We start from the raw sequence: 26,074 nt of genomic DNA on the forward strand, positions 1-26,074 counted from the left end.
GCGCGCACCTGTTGCGGACGCTCGCCGCGAACGCCATCTAGCGACAAATAAAATGATTTAACCGTTTCCACCATGTGTTTTTGGAAAATAATTGAGTCGGGTTTGCCTATAGCCAGCTTGATTCATAGCTTGCAACGTTTAACATTTCTGTTTTGAGAGATTCGAAATAATGTGGACTTGAAATAAGTATCACAAGTTATTCGTGGTTTTGATTAGTTGGCCATTGATTTATATCAATTAAAATTCCTCAGGTGAAAATATTCAGCAGTTAAATAATGCCGTAAAATGTTCAATAAGGTCATATTGATGCACGTAAACTTATGAATCATGAAAGATTTTACAGTTCTTCCTCTTTGTTTTCCATCTAAGAGTCGGGTCCAGAAAGTCTAAGTAATCTACGAAAATACTGAATTATTTCATTGCAAAATCGGTCGAAACTGATCCTTATCAATGTAGAGGCTTCCTACCCTGTTGCTAATGAGGCAGTGACTCAGTGAATCGAGAACCGGTTGGATGGTGACGTATTGATCAGCTTTGTTCCGATCCTTTTGCCTTCGAAGCCTTTTCCCAGAAAGTCGTTGTCACTAAAAAGTTAGTTACTCGGCACTTTTCTAGGGAATCATTTTTCCAGGTAAGTTTCTTGGAAAAAGAAACGCAAAATAAAAAAGGAACACGCTCACCTCGCCTCTCAAATTGAACTTGTTTATTTACACCACATAATGTTAAATATTTGTGTTGGTTTGTGTTGGTCTGGGTGCTTTCTATGTACCAAATGTTACGTTATTAGTATTAGCGTTTATTTAAACCGTTGCGCTCTCGGATTCAATACGAGAATCAACACTTTTGCTTTGCTTAGGAAAGATAGATCCAAGGATGCTTAATACTATTTCACAGTTTTGTGGATGACAGGATTTTGGGTTTCTGTTTCATATGTCTCACTCTACCCAACAATGGCCTCAGTCGCGTCGCGACGGTAAGTGACGGTCATTAAAATAAATAATTTCACTCGTGCATCAATATAGTGAACACTGCACTGGTTTAAATATTTTTTTGAATTTTTAAATAGCATTTTAGTAGGTACCGTCCTTATAGAGCAACTCTGATTCAATACTGAACTTAAGCAACAAAAAGTTTGACCGTTTTTAAATCTATAAGGCTCTATTCACACCGTCTTTTCAAGAAATACGTTTTCACAGCCGCACAATTCTAAAACAATATTTCGATTTAAATAAAATACTCGCATAACATAGTGACCGTTAGCATGTCATTTACGTACATGCATATTGTTGGCGCAATAATCGCCGGGATATGTTTGTATTTATATTAACTTCGCGCCTTGCCACGGGCGTCCTGTAACTTTTTACCGTAACGTTAAAAACACGCTTATCATCGTGATAAAATCTACATGTCAGTTATTTTCATAATTATGCTAATATTATTTTAATTTTTAAACACTTATCCAGCCTCGGGAAGTAGGTTTAGCGTATATACGAAATCTCAGTGTTATCTTCACGCTGGCACCAACATAGAAATATCGCTAACAATTAAAATGAACAGAATAGTGGAATTTTCGTTGGCGGAGCTGCACCCAAGTGGTTTGCATACTAATTTGCCGGTAACCATTTGTAACTGCGTAGTTTGTTTTATGCAAAACCGTTTAACTGATGCAGCAACGATATTCTTATTTTGCTCACTATTTACATAATAAGTGCATAATCTTGAACAATATAGTGAATCATTGTTTATTAAGTTATGTAAACAGTACGGTATTTATGGCAGTTACTGGGCAATTTAATTTTAACAAATTTTTAAAGAAGTATGCATAATGTTAAGGAAAAGATGTTTCATAAAATTTTTGCTTCCTAATCAGATCAAAATGTTGCATGTCTCTCATGTAATTTTGTATTGCGACAGTCAGACTTACTTACTCATGAGACTTAACTTTGCTATTTTCTTTTATGATTGAAGAATTTATTTTGAATTTATACATTATAAATAATAAATAAATAAATAAATCTTTGGACAATTTCACACAGCGCCAGCTAGCCCCAAAGTAAGCAACTTAATGCTTGTGTTATGGGTGCTAGCTTAACGGATATTATTACTTATATACTTTTTTTTAATACATACATAGGTATTATACATAGTAACACCCAGACCCGTCACAGAAATTAAAATTCATCACTTCAATTTCTGCCCGCCCGGGAATCGAACCCGGGACCTCTCGGCATAGTAGTCCGTTCTGAACCACTACACCAAACGGCCGACGTTACATTAATAGGTATGTTTACCGATCGCTAGACACGTGCGCTCAAAAACAGAAATTTTTGCACCACGATATCGTGTAGTTCCGTCATATTAAATCAGACATATTATGTACCAAAGGAAGACGTTGAAATCGAAAGGTTGACCCACACATAGATACGCCCTTTGAAAATCCCCTCGAAATGTGTGTGTGTGCAGCAAACGTATTGAGGTCGCTTCAAGCCTCCTCGTCGACGCTGTAGGTTTCCCTACTCCTTTATAACATTAATTGCGACTCGCTCTTACTACACTCAAATTTAGGTCCAAATCTGCTTGTGCAGCAATTAGTCTAGTCATAAACGTCTAAAAGGTGAGAGACATAAATCCACGCATTTCAGCTGCGTTATTCGTGGCTGAAAATTTCCGCTCTAAGTTTCTTTATTGAATGAATCACTATTTAGTGGTCTCCCAGCTACTGGGTTATATGGCTGTTCAAATCCACGTGTACACTATTTCAAAAATATTTATAAATTCTGAATATAGTGTGTGCAGGCCTTTACATAGCGGAATTTACGATTCAAGATTAGCAAAAATGCATTTTTGAACGGCTAAATCTTTTAAAAGAGTAAATTCATTTTCAGTGCACGAACCGGCACGAACGGACTCGCAGTGGAATTGAATCGATTCCATTTTTAAACTTTCGATCGGCGTCTCGGACTGGCCACTTACCATCTTGGCCGGCGAAAAGTGCACAGAAAAAGAAAAGTCCAGCGTCAACAATCCTCCACAGGAGCGTACACCCAAAAGTCGACAACGCGCAAAAGGAAAAAGTCCTTATCTCAGCAAGATGGCGACTCGTAGCGCGGGCTTTTTGCCGAAAAAAAATCCCGATCAATATTCGGCGGGGCGGGAAGGGGGGTCGTCGAAACCTTTGCGTAATTGGTGGAGGGGATCGCGGCGCGCGCTACTTTCGGGGCAGGTCGTTGCCTGAACTGGTAACACTATGCCTACCGCTTATAGGCTGGGGAGCAAAGATGCGGTTTCTTGGTAGCCGCTTTGTTCGATTTTCAAATCGAGACAATGAAATGTAAGTTTTATTTAAATTTCGCTCGTGACTTTATATGTCGCACATCATTGGCATACGTGAGAACGTTCCTCGATGGTAAGTAGTTTATTTTCTCTCAATTTTTATGTAAGCTTCATGAATACTAGCCGTAGCCTGCATGTATTTTAGTTCGTTATAATAAGATTATCTTACATCCCTCTGGAACGCACATTCCTGGGACAAAATAATGTGTGCAGCTTTATAATTGTTAAAAACGGTTCGCAAACGGGTCTTTCCCGGGCAGTAATTAATTTCTAACATGTGTTATCCCCTTTCTCCAAAAAACTAACGCAAACATATCCCGGCAGAGTTCTTTCATCTCTATTTAACAAATTGAGCAAACCGGCGTCTTTGTTATTTAGAGCGCGCGTATTGCTTCTAATTTGTTTGAGGCCCTCTAATGTGGAGCCCGCCGCTTCAAAGTAACCAGTAATTACCGGTTTCTACCGGTAAGTAAGCGCATTGTTTCAATGTTTGAAAAAGTTGGTGTAAAATGCATATTTGCTATCTTCGTATGCACTTTGCCGGGTATTGATACAATACAAGTTCTTATTCTAACTTTGAAGTCTATTTGTATTACAACCAGTTTCAATAATAGGTAACATGATTGAATCTACATACTTCAATGAAAATACATATGAATAATAGATAACATTCGTGGCACACAATATCTTTTACACTGTAATCAACGATACGATTCCAAAAATTCTGCAACATTTCTCTTAATCTCGAAAACCTATCGAACACGCGTTACTATCGGGATACCTACGTGTGTATCCCGATAGTAACGCGTGGGCGGAGGCGGCATCGGCCTCTGCGTCGAAATAACTAACCTTCAACTCTGTTACTACAGGTGTAGCCGTGGGAGGTTACCTCGTTACCTAAATAGGGCAAGCGCGCCGTATAGTAAATAACTATAATTTCATCTACACTACACCTGTTTATCGAATTATTTAATGATACAATTTTCTCGCTCGATCAATTTTTGAACATGACTGTGCAAAAACTAGGCCACGCTTTTTATCTGAAAAAATCTCCAGTCGCTTTTTATTACGTCGCCTACCACCGCAATTTAAAATAGTATAATAACGCATCAATTTTGCTAAAAAATACTGTTTCATTATTATTTTATTGTAGTTTTTGAATCGTTCTCGTTTATTATAACTTTAAAAGATTAAATTTTTAACTGCTTCATATATTTTTATGGCTGTAAAATATCAATGAAATGTTTATGTTCACAAAAGGCCATATCTTTGGTAAGTCACGTCATACGCCCAAAACAGAACTGCTATAAACCGATGAATTAAAATTCGAGTGATTCATGATCAAGAGAATAATTCCATGTAAAAATGCGACGACTACAAATATTTTGAGTGCACTTAAAATTACAGGTACAATAAAATGATGCAACTGAGTGCGCTGCAACAGTGTTGTGAGTTTTTATTAAGCTTTTTGCCGTCCCGCCGACCTTTGTGATGCCATAGAGATGCGGTTTTCACTAATAATATAATTTAATATTGCAGTTTTTCCAAAATCTTTCTAAAAGTACATTTACGGTAGAGAATGTGGCTCGAGTGTAATTAAATAATATTGACTGCTGATGCTAACGTTTTAACGACTCTACCTACAGCGGATTCCATAAAAAACACCATAATAAATCTAGCAACAGATTTTAAAAATCCTCGCCAATACCGTCCATATTTTATTTTATTTAAAATACTGAATCTTCATCGTGTATTGGATTATTGTAGAAAGCCACTTACCGAAGCTGATTCCTCTTACCCACAGCTGTCTTGTTCGTCCCATCCTTGTCGTCGTCTGCATTTCTGTGGCGGGTCGCCGGAGTTCAAAACAAGATCGCAAAGCAAAACGGTGATAACACGATAGAGCGCAGCGATAATACAAATACATTGGATTCGCATTTGCCTCGCCTACCAGTTTCGGCGAAACTTATCTAACGAGGTAGCGCCATTTATTCAACTTCTGACACGTGCTGGGTGAGAAATCAATATTAAAGAGCATTCTAAGGGAAAACGAGAATATAGCGTCTAAAAACCTATGCACACGTCAGTTGAAGACACGGCAACTGCCAATATGGGAGAACTTACTACATTTACCAATAACATGGATTTTGGACATCAATCATGAATTTAATTAATGTGTTCAAAAACAAAATACAGTCTCGAAGATAGATAACTGTCAAAAACTCCACGGACATTGGTAAAAATAGACAGCTCTTCCCAAGAAGTTCGAGCATTCATATTACCTGCAGAACGCGCTTCGGCAGTCCAGTCTTCTGGCTCAGCTGCTTCAGATCCTTCGCGTCAGGGTTGTGGTTGATGGCGAAGTAGGACTTCATGGTGCGCAGCTGGTGGTGCTTGAAGCTAGTCCGCATCCTCTTCGTCCGTGATGTGGTGCCCATCCCTCCAGCACCGCGGAACCCCATCTCCATATACTCCGAGTTCAGATCTGCGCACAAGAGAATAACAGTCATGCTGCTAAACGCTAGACAAGTTAGACAAGCATCGATTTGTCAACGTGACAGCTGTCACAGACGCAACGCCATCTTGACAGCGCCATTTGTCATGTCGAACGATGAAAGGGATATTTTTGTTTTGCCAAATATAACTTTTGAAAAAAAATCGGACTTAAAATAAAGTTAGCGTCAATCAATTTTGATTTGGGCCGGTGGTTTGACATGCACAGATGAAATAATGTAGAACACAGCGCTTAATTCTAAAAATAACACAACGATTTAAAATAAACCAATACGAATTGAAACAAAATCGCATAGCGAATTCGCTTTGGTAGAAATGTGATACGAACGTGCTACGTTTCCGAGACTTAGGTATTTACTCGTAGTTACATCAAGATTAGGTAAAACCATTTAAGTTGATTGCTTACGAGTTTTAAAAACTACATCAAATCAGAAGAATTGTTGAGTTCAATAAAATACTTAAGAAATGACGAAGGCTAAGTCACAAACACATTTTTATCTTTGTTAGAAAGAAAGGGCATAAGTACGTTTCGGCTTGTTACGAACTAACACTCGTCAGCTGCAGAAAAACTTTTATAAAGATAGTATTTTCACAAAGGTTCTAAACGGGTACGATGCCAAATTGTCCATGATACATAATAATATCCTGTTTTAAATTCATGTTCAGCTTCAAACTTAGTTAATAAAGCAATTTTATTGGTCTAGGCATTAAGGCTAGAGTGCACCATCTTACTTTAACTTTAAGAAAAGACAAAAATCTGTCAAACTTCATACAAAAGACAACGGTTTCCGTCATAGTTACGGTTAAAGTTAGGGGTGCAACTCAGGTGCCCTAAAACTATGACTGAGCCAAGTTAGCGTAGAGTTCTCATTCAAAAACGACCGGTGCAGATCGAACTCACAAAATAGTCGGGTCCGTGGCCGAGTCCCCCAGTATTTGACGCACCCGCGGTGGACGCCCCCGATTTAAATAAATTTAATATCATATTTTTTTCGGCTTTTGCACTAAGTACAGTCAACGAAAAACAATTTCACAAGCTAATTATTATACTAACCTATGCATGTTTGACGCTATTTATGCAATCTGGGAGCAAAATTTTAACCCAAAACCAGCAGTAGTAAGAAACAAAAAACTTTTGTAGGAATTATTTTCATTTCATTAGATTCATTTTTGTGTTTAATTCTACTGGCCTAATAAATATTTATTCGTTTATAAACATTTTTGTGCCTGACTGTACATTTGATTAAAAATTGCTTCAATTCGAATTTAACTGACCGGGGGCGTCGACCACGGGTGCGTCGAAACTGGGGGACTCGGCCACGGACCCGAATAGTCGCGCGCGCAATATTCAATAATATTTATGGATTTTTTATCAGTCGCGAATTAATTAGCACATACTAACCGATACGAGCGAAGATAATGCCAATATTTACATATATGTATGTAATTACTTTAATTGTTATTGTGCCTCTTTACGAGTTTGAATTACAATAAAGATAACTCAAAGGTACAGATAAAGATACTCGTACGTAAAGTTACCGAAAATAGCAATTTGTTTTGTTTGTTTGCAATTTGATCTTAGGGATGTGAATTGCCATAAAACTTTATTTTTCCTCGTTTGAGTAGATATACTAAGGCTGAGTTGCACCACCTAACTTTGACCGTAACTATGACGATAACCGGTGCTTTTTGTATGGATTTTGACAGATTTTTGACGTTTGTCAAAGTTAAGGTACTTAAGATGGTGCAACCCACCCTAAGTAATAGTGAAATAGGTACAAATTTAAACAATTTCTCTATCTGTCGATTACTTTATCAAGTCTTATGCTGAATCGCACCATCTTTACTTGAACTATAACATACGTCAAAAATCTGTCAAACTCCATACAAAAAGCACCATTTATCGTTGTAGTTACGGTTAAAATTAGGTGGTGCAACTCAACCTGTCTTTCTTTTTCGTAGTTGGACATATCATTGATCCTACTTAGTTAATTAATTATCAATACTTTTTTTTTGTAGGTTGTATGACGAGTGCGTAGCCTGTTGGTTCTCGAACCTAACCACCACACCAGGTGCATTTGCAGGTTCGCATCCCGCTGCGGGCAAATGGTAATTTGACAAGCATTATTACCTACTCGAATTTATGGACAAAAAGTAGTTATGCTATATTTATAAGTAGGTGTTTTATGTTTATTTTAGATTTGTTTAGTTTCTTTATTAGGTAGGTACTTGCTCATCCTGTAGAATCAAAGCCTAGCAAATTTTATATAAAGACTATCAGTTTTTATCATACAATTAATTGTATAATTGTCACGTAATAAAGAAAATATAGTAAGATTACGCAAACTAAAATATTCACCTAAATTTATATCGACTTTATTTGTTATCGGAAATCCAATAAAACGAACGACTGAAATTTGATTTACTGTATGATTGATAAATTGATTCGCCAATTTTAAAAAACGAAATAATAATTTATAACGTACCTAAACAAAAACAACGTTCATTAATTTGTTTGCTAAAATGCTTAAATGGGTCGATTAAAATATCGTTTATTTCATTTCACTCCACAATAGTTAATTAGAACATAAAATAATGTTGATTCCCGGTCATTTCACAATGAACGTTGGTTCGTAATAAAAACTTATTTAGTTTAAAATTAAATTAGTTGGTTATTTTCACACAATAGTGTATTTTGAATGGTCGTATAACGACACCCGTTCAAAGAGTCGTAAAGAACAAAGGTAAGTCGTGTGCGTGATATGCATTTTACAATTGCATTCATGACCCATAAGAATCAGCGTACAGGCCGCACTACACGCTACACTTTACTAATATTAGATGCTTACATTTAAGAGTACCTTTCGATCTATAGCAAAATACCTAGTTAAATCAGTATCTTTAATCAGATGAAATGGAGAAAAAAAATCACCGATATAAATCGCGTACTCGAACATTTTGACAACCAAAATCCCTTTCTGTGAATCCTAAAGCGGGTTTTCCGCTGCGAGCGGCGCAATTCCATTGATGACTCCGTTTACCTCGCAATACAAAAATGCATCATCTATTTCCACCAACAAAGAGTTGAACGAAAATGCCAAAGAGGGCAAAAAGAGTAAAAATGAGCTCGCTCGTCAAATGAATACTTCCGAACTCTTTTTCTGTGGAACAGCAATCCTATTTATACACAAAGACCTCCCCTCTAGACATCCCTAGTTCATTCCTCTTTGGCGGTGGAAAACGGGCTTAAAAGTTAGCTATCGATATTTTAGCACATTTTTCGTGGCGTTTTCGCCAACAAAACTTTGCGTACCGTCGGCTTCATTGTTCTACGATGCAGCCGTGACGTATCCGAGCCGGTGACGGCACGACGCCGGTTAACGACCAATAAAAGTGTTGCCAGTAAATACGCCCAAACTACGGAACAGTGAAATGCTTTGAGACTGCATGCTGTAATATTATTTTGTTAATGTTAATGTTTACTTTAGTTATGTGCAAGTAAAATAAAAAATCCACACTGTCACAGTGGATATAAACTGCTGTACTTTAATCTGCATTTAGATAAATTAACATCATGAGGTCACTCAGTCACAAAATACCTGCCTAAAGACGAAAAACTAAAAAGGAATCTTGTGTTTATCATTCAACCAAGAGTTACCGAAAAAAAAATTCAAAATTTTCTCTGCATGAGAATCCTAATTATTACGAAATTTAATTACGACGACCGTTAATAATTCAAAGCAATTCTAATTTCAAGTTTACTTTAAAACGGTAATTTCAAGACAAAGTTCTTAAGAACCAAAGTGTTTTTAAACTGAAAAAATAGAAACGGAAGTCATAAAGCTTGAAAAGGATTCCACGCGACGAGGCAACGATACGATGCCTCCTAGGAAGCCACAATTAAAATGGCATTCCAAGAGATTTTTGTAATACTTCTAGAAGTTATTTACGTTTTTAATTCGTTCCAACTGGTCTACACATCACACTGGTGGACTTAGCACATTCATTTCAGTATTTTATTACGAGTCAGAACGCAAAGTTACGATCATATTTTTTTATTTGTTACGCAATGTGTTGAGAACTGCTCGAACATTCTTCGAGGATAATGTACGAAGTTATGTACTAAATAACTATGTAACAGGTATATGCGGAAGTAACTAACAATGAATGTATAGTTGTTACATTTTCACTTCAGAACCAATTTTGATGATTTTGGATAAAAATGAAAACTGAACTTTGGAGAACCCTACAAAAGATACGAGTAATCTTACATTCGTAGGTATATTTGATCGACAAAGACTTTGAAGACAAATTAAACATAGTATATCTTTAAAATAGCCCTTTTGCCTCCTAACATAAAAGCGATCAGATTTTTTTAACCGGCGCTTTTGATCAGTTATACCTAATTCAGATGTCACTGTCACAAGACCTAATCAACAAAGACAATAAGCGAAAACAAAACACCGTCTCTTTGTACGTCACAAGAATCCCTCTTGACAAATTTCCGAAAAACAAACGCCGGCGACATTCCCAGTTCCCCAAGAACAATTAGCCGACGGTAATTATGCAAGGATCCGTGGAGCATGCGCGGGTAATGGCGCGCGGCGCAAGCGCAGACTAAACAATTTCAGGGCACATAGCTTGCGGACGTGTGACCTATTCTTGAACGTTTCAAGGATTTGTTTGCTTGAAAAATTGAGACTCAAAAGCTGCCAATATTGCAATAAATGCTATATAGCAAAAAACGTGACATGATATTTTTTTATTTATAATCGGTAGCAGACACATTTAGCGATATCATAATTCATAATGATAAAATGAATGCATTCTTACTTATACAGTGAATCTGACAAGTTTATAAGCTGATAGATAATTAATATCGCTAAAGTTACCGTCATGTCGACTCGAGATAATTGATTTTCCAAAAATGACGAACAATAGACTAAAACATTACAGTTGAAACATGAACATTTTAAACGACGAGCTAATGATAATTGGGTACGAAGTGAAAACTTCTCTATAATTTATGTTATAAAATACAATATTATTTGCGAGTTAAAACGCGAGAGTTTCCACTCCATCGCTTCGCACCTTGAACTCGGAATTTGCCTATGAACCCTTTATTTTAATAAAGGCTGCGATGGCCGGCGCGATGCGGCCCGTTGACGGAACGTCCCCTGTTTGTTCGCCATGATTTAAGCCCGCGCCACAGATAACCACCCGCCACCGCAAGCTGACCCCCGGGAACCCACCGCGATTGCTGCAGGCCAAACAAAGGTGCAAGCAGCCAGGCAGCGCGGGTGTCTCCCAGCGCTGGTGGTTCCGCTGTCGCTCGGGGCGCTCGTGCGCACCGACCGAGATACCGTCGCCGTCCAAAGGATTCGAATTCATGCGAAATTTCCATTTTTACTCCATCCTTTATTCAATTAACTAGACTGGATTTCTTTGTATTCAATATTGAAATATAAATGCGGGAATGCTCACTAATCGGGCATCTTGAAGCGAACTGAATGATAGGGCTTGGTCCAGAATGAGAACAAATTAAATTCAAATCTAAAGAAACTGAAAAGCAAACGCTAGTGACCTTTTAATATCAGCGAACAATTGTTTATTACTTTTCTTTACTTAAAAAAATAAAGAAGAAAACTAAAGATCAAACAGGTTATATTATAAGTGAAAAAAATACGTCGACCAAAATCATCCCAAAATCCTAGATAGGTATGTTCCGGAATACTTTATCGAACCAAAAGATCGCAACACAAAACGTCGCGTCCGATAAAAGAAGACATTATTAATAGATTGAGACACAAAATGTACAAAGATAACGCACAGGACACCACAAAAAACCTACCGAAAAAACTGGGTGGGTTATAAAAAGATCATTGTGATCACATAAATCGTAAGCACCATTCATGTTTTGGTGTGGGCAAAAAAGTTGAGATTTCCTACGCGATAGCGCTCCGTCCGGTGGCTCGAGTTTTATGATGACGATGCAAATTCTTTCAAAACGCGATGACGATTAGAAAAATGTCTTGAGGTGGTCAATAAAAATATTTTTTGGATTCCATGGGAAGAAAAATTAATAAATCGGGCGGCATATGTGTTGTATCGCATAACATGGCAGCGGGAGGTGCTACCGAGGCTGTTACTCAGGCCGGCGGGCTGGCTCGTATTTCAGTGGTTATTACTCTTTAAACCGGCGGGGTTATACGGCGTCGATAGATATCAGAGCTATTGAGATGACGACAAAATATAAAAATGTTTATGAGCTAGTGAGGTAAGGTTACGGTTTCACAAGTAATCTACGATTAGTTTTTTTGGAATGGTGAGGTCATAGTGAAATGTATTCACTAGCTCTACATCAACTAAGTAATACAGTGTAAAGAACATCTGAAACTTAAAAACCACTTAACAATTTGCAGCTATTTCTGTCTACCAATGCTTATAATGCTGCAACGTGATCGTAATTATTAATCGTTCCGACCTCTAATTTCCGTTGCTTTTTTCCAGCAGCGAAGTGAACCTTTTATCAATGACCATTAAGTTATTATTCATAAAACTTTATCGATACCGATAATATCGATACCGACCGTCGACACCACCCCTCACTCGAGCAGGCACCCCGCGCGGCCTAAACAAAACTTATCGGCCATTTAATGGGCACACACGTTTTAGTGCACATTTTATTTGCTCGCATGTTTTAATAAAATCGGATTACAAAATCCGGAATAATTAGGGACCCGTATTTGTATAGCGGCCTAAGCAAACACAGATAAGCTTCGCACTTTTGACTGTCAAAGATAATGATGACATAAGTAGGTACTTAATTATTTTTGTTGTTGTTTGTTTGAATGGCTCTACCGTCTTCGTTGTTAGTTTACGGCTATTCAGCATTTATTAACCTTTTTTTGTAAGTATTTTTAATTTTTCTGAAGTGGCAGTAATGATGCAGAAGTAAAGCGTTCAGTTTCAAGCCGCGGTCAAACATAGAAATGTGATGTAGATGTAGTTTATGTACTGTAGTTAAGTTTATCTAGCTCTAAACTGGCTGTCTTCTGAAGGTACAGGTCAATAGATTTTGCCACTAAATCCGCCCTTAGACAGGTTCAGTATTAACTGTAGCCGTTAAAACGGAACCTACTTATTTCTGCGAAACTTCGCTTGCCGCAGAACGGTGAATAATATTCTTATTTTTGTACGCTCAACGCAAATTGAGACACGCCATTCAGTCGCACACTTTATCGTCCGCCTTTCAGCGTAACGATCTACTTTAATAATATTGGATTGTATTTTAAATAGGACGGCACGTTATTTTTGTGCAATTAAACTTTTGATGTAAACACTGGGGTCGTTTTGAGTTGTACTTTTTTTAAGAAGTTGTTTGTGTTTTTAAATAAGGTTTCTGAACATTTTATTGATAAGGTGTCAAAGCTGTAGAGGCCACTACAGTGCTAAAACACTCTTCTGCCTCTTTTCTTCACATGAAATCAAAGAAAGTTTCAAAGAAAATAACATTTTAAAGACTATACCTGTAGGTAAAATGAAGTATAGGTGTTTTCAAATAATAAGAGGGCTCATGATAAAAGCGCTCATCTTAGAACCTCTTACTCCATAATGTTTCAAAGAATAAAAATATTGTTGAAAGAGCTTGTACGAGTATAACCACTTTACAGCATTCAATCTTCAGCTTAAAGTATCGTTTCTTAAGGTATTACATAATTTATAATATTTTATTTTGTAAGGTGAGATGGTTCATTATTTGAAGTAACCACGAGTACTTTATTTTCTTTTTTCAACTACACATTTACAGTACAATATAAATTCCTTATTACTTTTGAATTAAAACTAAAATTAACCGTACATTTAATGTTCAGATAAAACATTAATGAACAATTGTACCCACATATTATACGTACAAGAATAACATGGTTTTCTATAAATTCTTGGCACAAATAATTCGATTTCACAATGTTACTAACAATAAGTAGGAGAAGGTTGTCGCAAATCGAGAACACAGAAACAATAGTTAATTCATCGGTACATCATAGTGTAACGACCTTTATTAACAAAGTAATTAGAAAAATACATTTGATTTTCTTTTCAACTTCGATTCGCGTGTAAACAGGAGTTTGTCGAAGTAACGGTTGAAGTTAGCTTTGGATGTCTTATTTATCTTTCTTGTCAAGTATTCGTGTTGTTTACTATAAAGTAGAAAGTACCTATATTTTGTTCAGTTTGCCGTGTAAATAAGCGTGTGCTTTTAAATGTTTTGCGACAAATTGATTATTTAATTCTGAAATATTTGGTATCTAATTATTTATACTAAGACTAAATAAAGATCTACATAGTTAATATTAGTATTGGTAAGTAGGTAAAAAAAAAGAAAAATGAATAAAAATACTAAGTTTACGAGTAGATTTCGCACTGTGCCAGCGTTGTATGTAGAATGTGACTTTTAAAATAATTGGAGCAAGTCCCACATACTACGGGACTATTCCCACCTCAGCAACTCCTGTGTAGCCAGGATCTACAGTTAGGCCACCAATAAAAACCCAACCAGTTTGTCCCGGGGGAAAGTTTTATTGTCATTGGCAGTTAATCAGAAGAACATAGGAGGAGTTCGAAGTTAAGGTTCGACTTCCCTCTGGTGTAAAGGAGATGACAGGAGACAAAACAAAATAAAGTAGTCATTAGGGAATTTAATCTCCACATACCCATGAGAGGGCAAAGGTACAAAAGCACTTTACTATTAAAAAATTGCGCTATTATCCAACTCGACACGACTGGACACACATGTGTCTAGTTGGCGAAACTCAAAATTAGTATCACTTATAATTTCGTCTTCTGGACACACTAAGATTTTTACATGAATTAAGTCACTTTTGGTTCCACCAATTACGCGTTAATTTTTGACGTGTCCAGTGTGCTTACCACGAGTTCACGTTAGGTGTGCTCGCTAGCGAGTATAAGTCAAAAAAATAGATGATGATGATGAAATAACAATCTTTGTGAGTTTCACCAACTGGACAGACTCTCTTGTGTCGAATTAGTGAATAACCCAAAAGTGGGTTTTAGTTTAGAACCAAGTTTAGAAGTTTAAAATAATTGCCAGTATTTTCTCGTGTTATATGACGGCCGATAGCCACGCATTTATGTGCGTTAGCCGACGTGTGATTATGGGCCGTAAAGTGATTTGTTTGTATCGACGCATGGGGTTAATAAAATCACTGCATGTGTAATAGGGTATTCACTATTGTTTGAATGCTGGACAAGGTGAGTATGGAGTAGTGAACTCAAAAGGACTAACGGTAGAAACTTACAATTTTGTCAGAGATTTGTAAAGCCGCATGTGACAACGTTGGTTTTTAAAAAGTGAATCAATTGTCCGAAAGCGAAAAAAACCTATTACAACGGGGCGAATGTATAGAAATCGACAAAATTGTAGCGGGCCTAAGAACTTCTTAGTAAGTAATTTTAATTATTCTAGTCAAAAGCTGTAATACGAAACTAATGGTGTCCATTTTAAAAACTAATGTCTTTACGATAAACCGCTACTACCTTATCGTGTATTTGTCAGCTCATAGTGTTAGCTGTATTGCCTTGTCAACCAACTTTTGGTCATATCTCTGTTAGTTGGTAATTTACTTTTTACTGTTCCGTGTAGACATTCCCCAGTTTCCGAACGGTGTGCGACCATAAATTACTCACTAACGGGCTGACAAAAAAACTAACGCTTCCTACTTCAATAACGGGAGTGGAGTAAATTTTAGTCGTAATGAAGTCGTCGCATCTGTCCGCCTCACGTGGTATCACCTTCCCTATATTTTTTCCTTTTTTCTTCGGTATTTTTCTACCAGAGATCGAAATTCGAATTCATTGCGGGTAGGCCATAAATTTAGTATGGCCGCGTCTACGAGCGTGATTTATTTCCCGCCAAAATATGTGCCCGGTGTGACTTTTTTAAAACTTTTTTTCGGTATCGGCCAGTACGAGTAGCGTTCGACGATCATGCGATAGTGCCAACGCGTTCCTTTACCGACAGTAGTTGGTTGAAAAAATACTTCTTTTTACATTGAAAGTGGAACAAAAAGTTATTTGGAGATGGCCAGTTTTCTCTTTGTTTTGGTTTCCGATATAAGATAGCTGTGTCACGATTGCTTTAAAGAATATTTTCGTTTGTTATTTACCCGTGAGAGCGATTTTATGTCGCACATATTCGTGGTTTAGGATATTTATACATTTGTTGACATTTTAAACGCGTTGTAAATCAATCACGACACGTATAATTCACACGTATTTTAGAGGCGCCACCGTTATGTACAATAGTAGTGCATTGTTTTTTTATTTCAATTTTCATATTGATTCTTCCTTAAACTCACGAATATTAATTTGAAAATGGATTAATTTTATTTCTTCGCATGACTTATAGCTAAAGACTGCTGATTAAGATTGACAATAGAAACTTAAAAAATGCTACACAAGTGAAATATTTGTTTTCCTGATGTTAACAATAATTGAACTTTGTAAAACGCGTCAGGAAAAATAGATTCAATTTAAAGACTATTGTATTACAGAGTCGAATATAAATGGACCTGAATTATCAAACAAACACACTTATAATAGAAAAATGATGTACCTGTTGAATGGGCGAGATCTTAATACGGCTGACAGAGAGAGATAAAACATAATGAATGGGTTGATAGAATGTATGGGATGGCCGAAGAAGTTGACAATAAAAGGATACAAGGTGATGATTTCTTTTGTACTACCTGTTCTGTAATAAAATGATGTGTTGACAATATCACTCGTAAATATTCTATTGAAATATTATCTTATTAGTATAGATATAAAGTATATATTCCAAATAAACTCGTAGAGCGTAAGTTCTTTGGAAATGTTTTGGAAAAGACACAAAAATTGTCACGCCACGCTGCAGTTAAGTCGGCTGTATGTAAGAGAGCTTTAAAGGCTTTGACGCACTGCACTGGATGCGGTCTGCGGTCAGGTCAAAGTGAATAGAGCCAGCATTAAAGTGTGGTGAATCCTTAACTGTAAACCCAACGACTTGCCGAAAGCTAATGTCATTCATCTATTTATTATCAAACTGTTACATTACTGTTACAAATGTTATAACAATTAATCTGACCGCCGAAAGTTCTGAAATTAATTATAATGAGATACTTAAATTACTAATTAATAACGAATGTGTTGTTAATGTATTTATCCCCAAGGTAAGACTAACAAAGTTTGAAGGAAAATTGTGCTGAGGACTCTACTGTTGGACTTAATGTTAAAAGCTTTTTGTAGTTGCTACCTCGAAAACTATATTTTATTAATGAAAAATCAGTGGTTTTGGGGGCCTCTAAATACAACTGATTCGCGCCTGCTTGCGACGTTGTGCGCCGCATCTTCTACACTAAACTTGATGACTTCTTTCAAAAGTTGCCAGTACCGTCAATAATTATACTTTTTTCTTTGTCTTTGGGACACCATCTGCACTATTCCACTGCTGCCAACCCTGCCCGACTAATGTGATATCCATGTCGGGTCGTTTTGTCCGGGCCGCTATCTCAGGGCATACATCTGTATCAGTGGCAGCGGCCCAATAGCTTTATTGAACCTTATTTATTAGCCGGACCTCTCCCGAATTAAGAGTAAGAACTATTTGTTTATGGTGCGCGGTGACAGTTGTTTTTTTAGGCAAAGGCGTCAGACAGCGCGTTGGTAATGGAATCATTACGTTTTGGAAGATGCAGTGAACTTTTTTTTTAATTACTGTTACTGGCTGTTTAATCTGTAACTGGAATTAAAAAGAGAATTGACTTCTAGGTGCTCATAGTAAAGTACTTGTTTAAAGCGACAAAAATGTGTATGAAAATTGGACGGACTTAAATATTTTTTCCTTTTTCAAGCGACTGAATTTATTTATTAAATATTTGATGTAAAATATAAATTATAATTATATTGGTGAATTGTATTACCTTACTACCCACCTAGCTGCAAGTTTTCGTTATATTGTAAAAAACTAAATGACTAAATAAGTTTTTCCGACTACTTATTCTAATTCTTACTTATTTGTTCTACAGAAGGTGTAACACCTACAGTAATATGCTGCCTACACTCTCGGCGACACGCGTAGGAACTCGCAACGTTATCTTACCGATCTTTACCTACTGTTGAAGGTACAAACACAATAAACATTGGTACAGTAGTATTATTAACAAAATAACTGAAGACTTACTTACTTGTCTTATAGAGACGATCCTACTAATATTATAAATGCGAAAGTTTGGATGTCTGGACTGGATGTCTGGATGTTTGTTACTCTTTCACGCAAAAACAACTAAATGGATTTTGATGACACTTTACAGTATTATTGTTTATAACCCAGAATAACATATAGACTATAATTTATGACGATCTGTAACAAACAAATTTTCACGCGGGTATAGCCGCGGGCAAAAGCTAGTCTGGAATAATGTATATTTTAATTGATTGTTTCAAACACTTAAAGTGATGCCGATTAAATTGCCTTCTTAAAAACTCCTCCTCTCGTAACATTGGTAAAAGATAAAATAACACCCAGTATTATTATATTATATTTGATTTACGCGAGACATGAATACTATTAACTACAAATCTGAAACTGGCCGAAATCCAACCCAAAAATTACTAAATTTTAACTTTGACCGTAACTATAACGATAACCGGCGTATTTTGTATGGAGGTTGACAGATTTTTGACGTTTGTTAAAGTCAAAGTAAGTTGGTTTCCCAATGTATGTAAGGTAGGCTCTATATATGTACCAGTGTATAAGGTCAGTTGGTGCAACTCAGCCTAAGTACCTAACTGAATTAAATAATCACTTTAATATACTTGTCATCCGAAAATACTTTTTTATTATTATTTTATATCAAGTGTTGAAATTCAATAATGGACTAATGAATTTTACAATCGTTATTTAAACATCGATGCTATCATCGAAAACTAAATTATTTTATTTATTAATAATAATTAATTAATTATTGTTCAGCAATAACTATTTCCCATTTTGCTTTGAATTAAATTTCCGGGTTACATAAATATTAGGTTACATAACATTAAGGATGACTTAAATTACTCTACAATTTCAATATACACATTTTTCCTGGAAAATCTATCTAATTTTAGGGCTGAAATCATATTACGAAGGAATGAATTTTGTCACACAATTACTAGTAATGAAAGTAGCCTTTTCTGTTCGTATTTCGACTGAATATCATGGTGACGTAAGTGAGTGACGTCATCGGATCCTATTCCAAACGGAATCTACGGAGAATTGCGTTTTGGCAGTTTATTAAAAGTATGTCGGTTGAATTATGGACAGTGCCCGATTGATTTTTTTTCTATGAATTAAAATTTAAGTGACAGGATTTAAAACTTTAGGTTGCTCTAACTAAACTGTAAGACGTTTGAAATGGCCAGTCGTGTCAAAAACTGTTTTTATAGTATAGAGTCTATGGTATAGAGCAATAAAAGGTTTTATTGAAAAATGTTTCACTAGTGACTCTTCTGTCTCTACCTTCACTATGTAAGTCAAACTCCCTCACATTATCTAACAAATCTCTACCAAACATTGAAGGTCCAAAACTGGTTATCACGTCTTCCAGTGGGTGTCCATTGCTCAAATTCATTGTTATAGGTGGCGTGACTATCGCAATATTACATTTATTTCGGTCACCAAAGGCACAATAAATTATATGCCGTGCGAACTGGACTTTGAAAGCAAGGCATCTAGATAAGTGTAGCTGGATAAATGTTCTTTAGTTAGGTATTAGTTATAATTATAGTCAAAACAACCATAACTATACAATGTTATTTTAATCCTAGAAACCGTATTTAATTCTGTTTTCCTTGATTTAGATTTCAAAATGAAAACTAAAAAATTAACTAAGTTTTCTATTTTAAAAACTAATGCTCAGCTTACAATTTCCCACGTGTTTATTCCTACGTTTGACGAATATCTAATTCCACATAAATCAGAGAACAAAACATAACAAATTGAGGTGAAAAGCTTTGCAAACCACGTCACATTTGTTTAAATGGATTACCCGTAATTATCTCAATAATTCCATTGGCGGTTTGACCGCTCGCCATTGCAGAATAATGAATGCACAATTCCACCGCGTCCTATATTACAACTAGCCCTCTGACTAAATTCCATTGCGGCTAATAAATACGAACGCAAATAGAACTTTAAATCACCAATCGCCCGCCAACTTTACGACCTACGCCCGATCGGTTTAGTGCCAAAAATTAACCAAGCAAAGCAATACAACTCTGCGAAGACGATAAAAAATGCTTCGTTCTAATTTCAAAATGTTAAGTTTGATCTTGGAATGTGGCGATTTTTTATGGTTTTGAGATGTCTCCTGCCAGTGTCAAAAAAAAGAAGTTTACATTAAGGAACTTTGTAAAGTAATGGAATAAGTCCAAATCCAACATTGACGAGCTTCTTCTTTTACTGGTTCTCAAAGCAAAAAGAAATATTTAACTCTATTCAAGGAGTAACCGTAATTAAAGAAATTCCTCATTGCAAACCGCCTATTGTATGAGAATTAATCGTTATTGTATAGTTCAATGTATGGTCCAACAAACATTGGCAAAATTTCAAAAACAATAGTAAAACTTAACGTTTTCTTTGTTTTAAAGCAGTTCTTTATAAACATTAGCCCTGTTAAACCGATCATGAACTTTAACGACACTTTTTATTATAACAATAGAAATTGCCCTGCCATAATAACCGACAAATATAGGCACGAAAAAAATGTCCCGCCCCTATCCTGTTCGAGATTTATTGCGTGTACATAAACCGGGAATCGAACCTCGTATTTCGGTGTCGACTTACGTGGGGCGAACACCCTCTACGAAATGATACATTACTGGCACAAAAAAAGTAATTGCCCGCCCACTTATGCACCGCATTAAGGACATGCTACCGCGGTTTCCTTGGCTTGATTTAGGAGAGAAAAAAACAAAACTCCTTTTGACAAACAACTAAATTGCTGGCCGAAAATTGCAACTGGCAACATGCAACATGATTTAAAAATATGTCCTCAGTCACATTACATTCGTTTTTCAAATTTTTTAGTTGTGGAATAAAATTCAAATGCTATTTTCGACTGCATAAACTTTTTTTTTTCTCGTAATTATATGGCTTGATACATTAGTCAAGTCCAGTGTAAAAATAAATACAATTATGTATAATATTTAAATAGATTTATTTATGGTTTGACCTTTGCGCTTCAGCGAACACTAGTTCCTGCTGCATACTAAAGAATCGCAACAATGTTGGTACTTACTTTCTCAGCAGCGGTTAAACAGACGATCTCTATCATGCATCATACTTTTTGCGCATATTAATCTATGACACCCCATTCATCGACGACCTTCTTTACTTTATGGTTAGGGTTGCCAATTTTATAGTATTAAGGCGATATCTTGCTAAATATTGTAAATTTTTCTTTAAAATTTTCTACACGGAGCTTTTAAATACTAACGGCTGCCTAAACTCGTGGTTTGCGTATCACGGTCACGCGTTCAATTAACCCTCAACTTTGGATACCGTATAATAATAATATTCCTTATTTAAGATTATTATGGTTGGTAGCGGCCTGCATCCAGCGCCTTCCCGCTACCTTTATCAGGTCATCGCAGGTTTATGCAGGCCGCTACCAACCGTGCGATGTGGAAGTCATTGGGGGAGGCCTATGTTCAGCAGTGGACGTCCTGTGGCTGAAATGATGATGATGATGATGAAGATTATTATAATATTTATATCGTTCATTCGTTCGTTTCAGCCAGATGACGTCCACTGCTGGACAAAGGCCTTCTCCAAGGTTTTCCACAATGCACGGCCGCCCGCATCCAGGCTCTTCCCGCGACCTTTACCAGATCGTCGGTCCACCTAGTAGAAGGCCTGCCCACGCTACGTCTTCCAGCCCTAAAATATTTATATACCTACCTATATTTAGGTAACAAGCTTTTTTAATAATATATGTTCGTACTTTTACAAGTAGGTACTACCTTATTGTTATTATTATAGCTCAATGCAACCCTCCTATGTCCTAAATTAATCTACAGATGTCTTAACGATTGCGTACGATATTGGTAAAGTGAGCAACCCTCATCACTACAATGGATGGCTCTAACTAAGCAATTTCAACACATTAGTGGCATGCAGAATAAACCTGAGATTAAACCGCGCAGTCACGCGATCTCTAGTGCGGGAACAGATCAATTTATGGAACTGTGATTTGGAACAGATACTACAGATGAACTAAAGATATTGAAGGCTATAATTATTTTTTAAGTACGCTGCTAGTGGTCGTGGTAATAATGGCTAGTTTAAATTGTATTTTAACAGCGTCTTGCATGTTTACAAAACATCTGCATGTTATTGATAACCACATCGAAATCCATTAAGTATTCAGATAGAGTGAACGTGGCGAATACACGCGGAAACAACGTTGTTTTATGCTATTTTAAGAAACGATTACTGATTATACAATAATAAACAGGGAACAAAACTGAGTGTATTATTATTAAACCTCATTATAAATGTGTGCCTACCCAGAAGACGTACAAGGTGTGAAGAAGAGTTCAAAACTAAAAAAATATAAATGCCAACACAAAACATAAAAAGAGGTATGCATACATACAGTCTCTTTTTTATAAATACACCTGCTTTTATTTCAAGTTAATGTCGCCAAATGATTTCATTATTCATAAAATTCGTGGTGGTAATAATATTCTCAATGGACTGGTCATGCGATATAAGTCACAGCTCCTAATGATTTAATAATCATCATAACTAATAATAATTACTACAGCGATACCGCTCATCACTACTGCTAATATACATAATGATACGGAAAAAAATTTAGCTTCTGTCTTGATTTTAGAACTTTATTTTTAGGGTCCCGAAGTTGGACAAGTAATAATTATCCGTGTTTCTGTCTGTCCGTTTTTTATTTGCCTACACAACGAACCCTGAGCTACGACCTTTGCTTTCCCTTTTTTTAGCTTATTCATATTTATGATTGAGTTGTGCCTAAATTTAAATAAATTAGATTTTAGTTTCTTAAATCATAAATATCTATCAATAATTTCATAATAAGTAAGTATCGCAAAAAAAAACCATAGCATACTTATTATATTCAATGCTTATAAATCCTTTGTTTCATTTTTCGTGACAGAAATTTTCGCAAAAAGAGCGTAATATCTAAACGGGTCAAGGCGGACTTATTGCTAGGAAGCGATCTCTTCCACACAACCCAGGGACATGACAGAAATAATTACCTACGGAATCCTGCTCGCACTGAGTGGACACTCTTGTCTTTTTTCAATCGGGTGCGTAACAAAAAGTCGTTTTCTTCGCAAACAAAAAGCTATGGACTGATTGTTTTATCGTGTACCCTGAACGGAACCACGAACGTATAGAATAAAATTGAGCAGAGATACATTCGCTGTGATTTGTTAGACTTAGTTTTTGCGTGTAATAAATTGTACTTTTTCAACGTATAACAAATACTAACAGTTACGAGTACCTCAAAGCAATGTAAACACTAAGGCTGAGTTGCACCACCTAACTTTGACCGTAAATATGACGATAACCGGTGCTTTTTGTATGGAGTTTGACAGATTTTTGACCTTTGTCAAAGTTAAAGTAAGATGGTGCAACCCACCCTAAGATGTTGTTTATTTGGCTGCGAAAATCATTTATGTGATTTCCGCTAATAATAATTTTAGGAACAAGTATAAAATAAAGTATAACGAGTTTATTTCGCTAAAATTTTACCACGAATAATTGGTTATTCAAAATACGAGTACAGTAATATTGATCAATCATCATTCTCGATTTCCAAACTAAATCTTAATCCAACTAGTTGGCAGATATTTCGACTAATTTATTCCTATAATTTTTAAAGCAGAATTAGATACGGTCAATATTGGACTCAAGCCGAGCACAATTTTCGTATATTTTATATCAAATTATTTATGCCATGTAGCTTAAACCCAGTCCTATATGCCGTTTCAATAAATAAGAAGTCTCATATTATGGAGAAACAATAATCCTTTAGGTACTTTTAGAATCCAACAAATAATTCCAGAGATTGACCCTTACAGACTTATTTACATAAACACAAAAAAATTACATAAAATTTGTAAAGACACGCATAGCTCTTGATTAAAACATCATCGTGTATTAATTAATAACCAAAGGCGCTAAAACTAGTGGCAAAGGCAATAATAAAAATAAACAAGTGTTGCCTATTCTTAAAACGAACCACAGACTTCATTATAAATGGAAAGTATGACGTGACGTTGCCAGACGTAAAAAATTAATTTCCATCTAATTTAATTACAGAACAAGCAATAATATTACAAAATTCAAATTGAGCTGGCAACTGATTATTTTGCGCGAAAGTTTTTAGACGACACGAAAGCTCTTACTCGTAGCATTACATATACTTAACATTAATTATAATCATCTAGGGCTGGTCATGGCATTATTTTTAAAATAATACGCGATTATGTTTAATTTTCAACATTTATCATTTATTCGTAGAAAGCCAAAGCCTTTTTAGAGTCCGAAAAAAAAAGTCTTTACATTTATAGTGTTCAAAAATGCATGTAAAAGTTAGAAGTATTTTATTTACTTTCTTTTAATTTTTAATTGGCGTTTTTTTAAAGAGCGTTTTTTACTTATTTGTAATAAATCAACGTAAGTAATTGGTAGGTATAGAGATAAACAATAACAGAGATAAAGGAAGAATAAATAGAATGTTCCCCGAAGTTTTTCATGGAAAACACAATGTTGGTAAATACATTATTTTATTTTATTACATCATTTCTCAATAAGACCTAAGAAACACTAAAAAATAATAGATAGTGTGGTTATTTGATTTTTGTTTGTGAAAAATTATCCACAATTAATTATGTGAAAATCAACCAATGAAATAACTTAGCTGAATGGTTAGTGACATTTTTTTTACTCTAATAAAAATTGACGGTTATTGGGCAAAGAAAGCGAAAACGGTACACACCGGCCTATTCCGCAATAGGCAACCTTGGCGGTAAGCTGGCCGGTCATTGAATGGCGGTCTGATGAACTTGCGGTCCTTCCACACGCGACCACGTCACGCCAGAAACCGGTTTTTGCGCATTTCCGACCACTCCGCTCACGACCTCCCCACCAAAAGATTCCTTCACCATTTCACACCCCTATCCTTAAAAAACAAATGAATACCTTCCAAGAACCCATCCGGCATCGATAGCAAGAGGACTTTAATAACTCAGTTAAGCAGCTGTTCAACCATGTACAGAACAATTTTTATGCGTTTCAATTAATTCCTCTGCTCCATTAAGTATGTAATGAGTGCAAAAAAGTTGCTCCCATTCGCATTATCTTTGGATTCGATTTCATATAATTCAATGTGTTGTGTATTTCGTTGGCTGCACTTTTGCTGGTTTTAAAAATGCGATTGTCAGATGTTATTTAAAAAAGACCGGCCGTTTCTTTTCGCGTCTGGTTTTTGCCGTTTATCGGGTAACACGCAACGTTCTAATTTCAAATTTGAGATGGAATTCTCTTGAAGGTGCACCGTGCGAGCAACCGAGCGGCTGGCCCGATAATCAGACTGGTTCTGATATCTCGAAAAAAGTAAAAAGTACGTTTTAAAAAACACACGGGAAGTCGCCGCTGATAATCTGGCGAAGGTAAGTGCAGTTTTGACTTTAATGTGTTAATAAAATTGTAACCGTTTTGTCGGCGAAACGGGGCTCGGGTTTGTATCAATATTAAATTTGAGCACAAAATGGCGGCGGACGACAGGCCCTTTCGACGCGTTCGGATAAATCGTCGGATTATGACGCTAAATACATTGTAACTACTGATACACGCAATTGTAGCACGATTACTGAGTGTTTAGAATTCCTGTCAGTCTTGTTTTTGCACTATCTTTTTGCTCTTAGATTGCGCTTGAAGTAGACTCTACGTTTAAGTAAACAACCCTCCTATTCTCTGTCGTTAACCCTTCTTTCATCATTTGTCATTATGAATTTATGATACACGCTTTTGTGTGTAAATATTTTGACTCTATTCTTATTCCGAAAATTCGATTTTAAAAACGGAACGTAGCGCGTTCGTATTCAAAATAACAGTCGCAACGGCTTATGGATACAC

At 36.1% G+C, this 26,074-nt stretch overlaps 1 protein-coding gene across 1 annotated transcript in view; it reads right to left on the reverse strand.

Moving 5' to 3' along the window:
• Bmap-A (apterous A) overlaps nucleotides 1-26,074 on the reverse strand; it is a 117,314-nt gene that overhangs the window by 12,547 nt on the left and 78,693 nt on the right. The window contains exon 5 of the mRNA XM_028317446.1: nucleotides 5,616-5,818. Within this exon, the coding sequence (XP_028173247.1) occupies nucleotides 5,616-5,818 (203 nt within the window). The remainder of the gene's footprint in view (nucleotides 1-5,615; nucleotides 5,819-26,074) is intronic.

This window comes from Ostrinia furnacalis, unplaced genomic scaffold (genome assembly GCF_004193835.3).
Source record: "Ostrinia furnacalis isolate ACB-3 unplaced genomic scaffold, ASM419383v2 OfSCF6240, whole genome shotgun sequence".
NCBI lineage: Eukaryota > Metazoa > Arthropoda > Insecta > Lepidoptera > Crambidae > Ostrinia > Ostrinia furnacalis.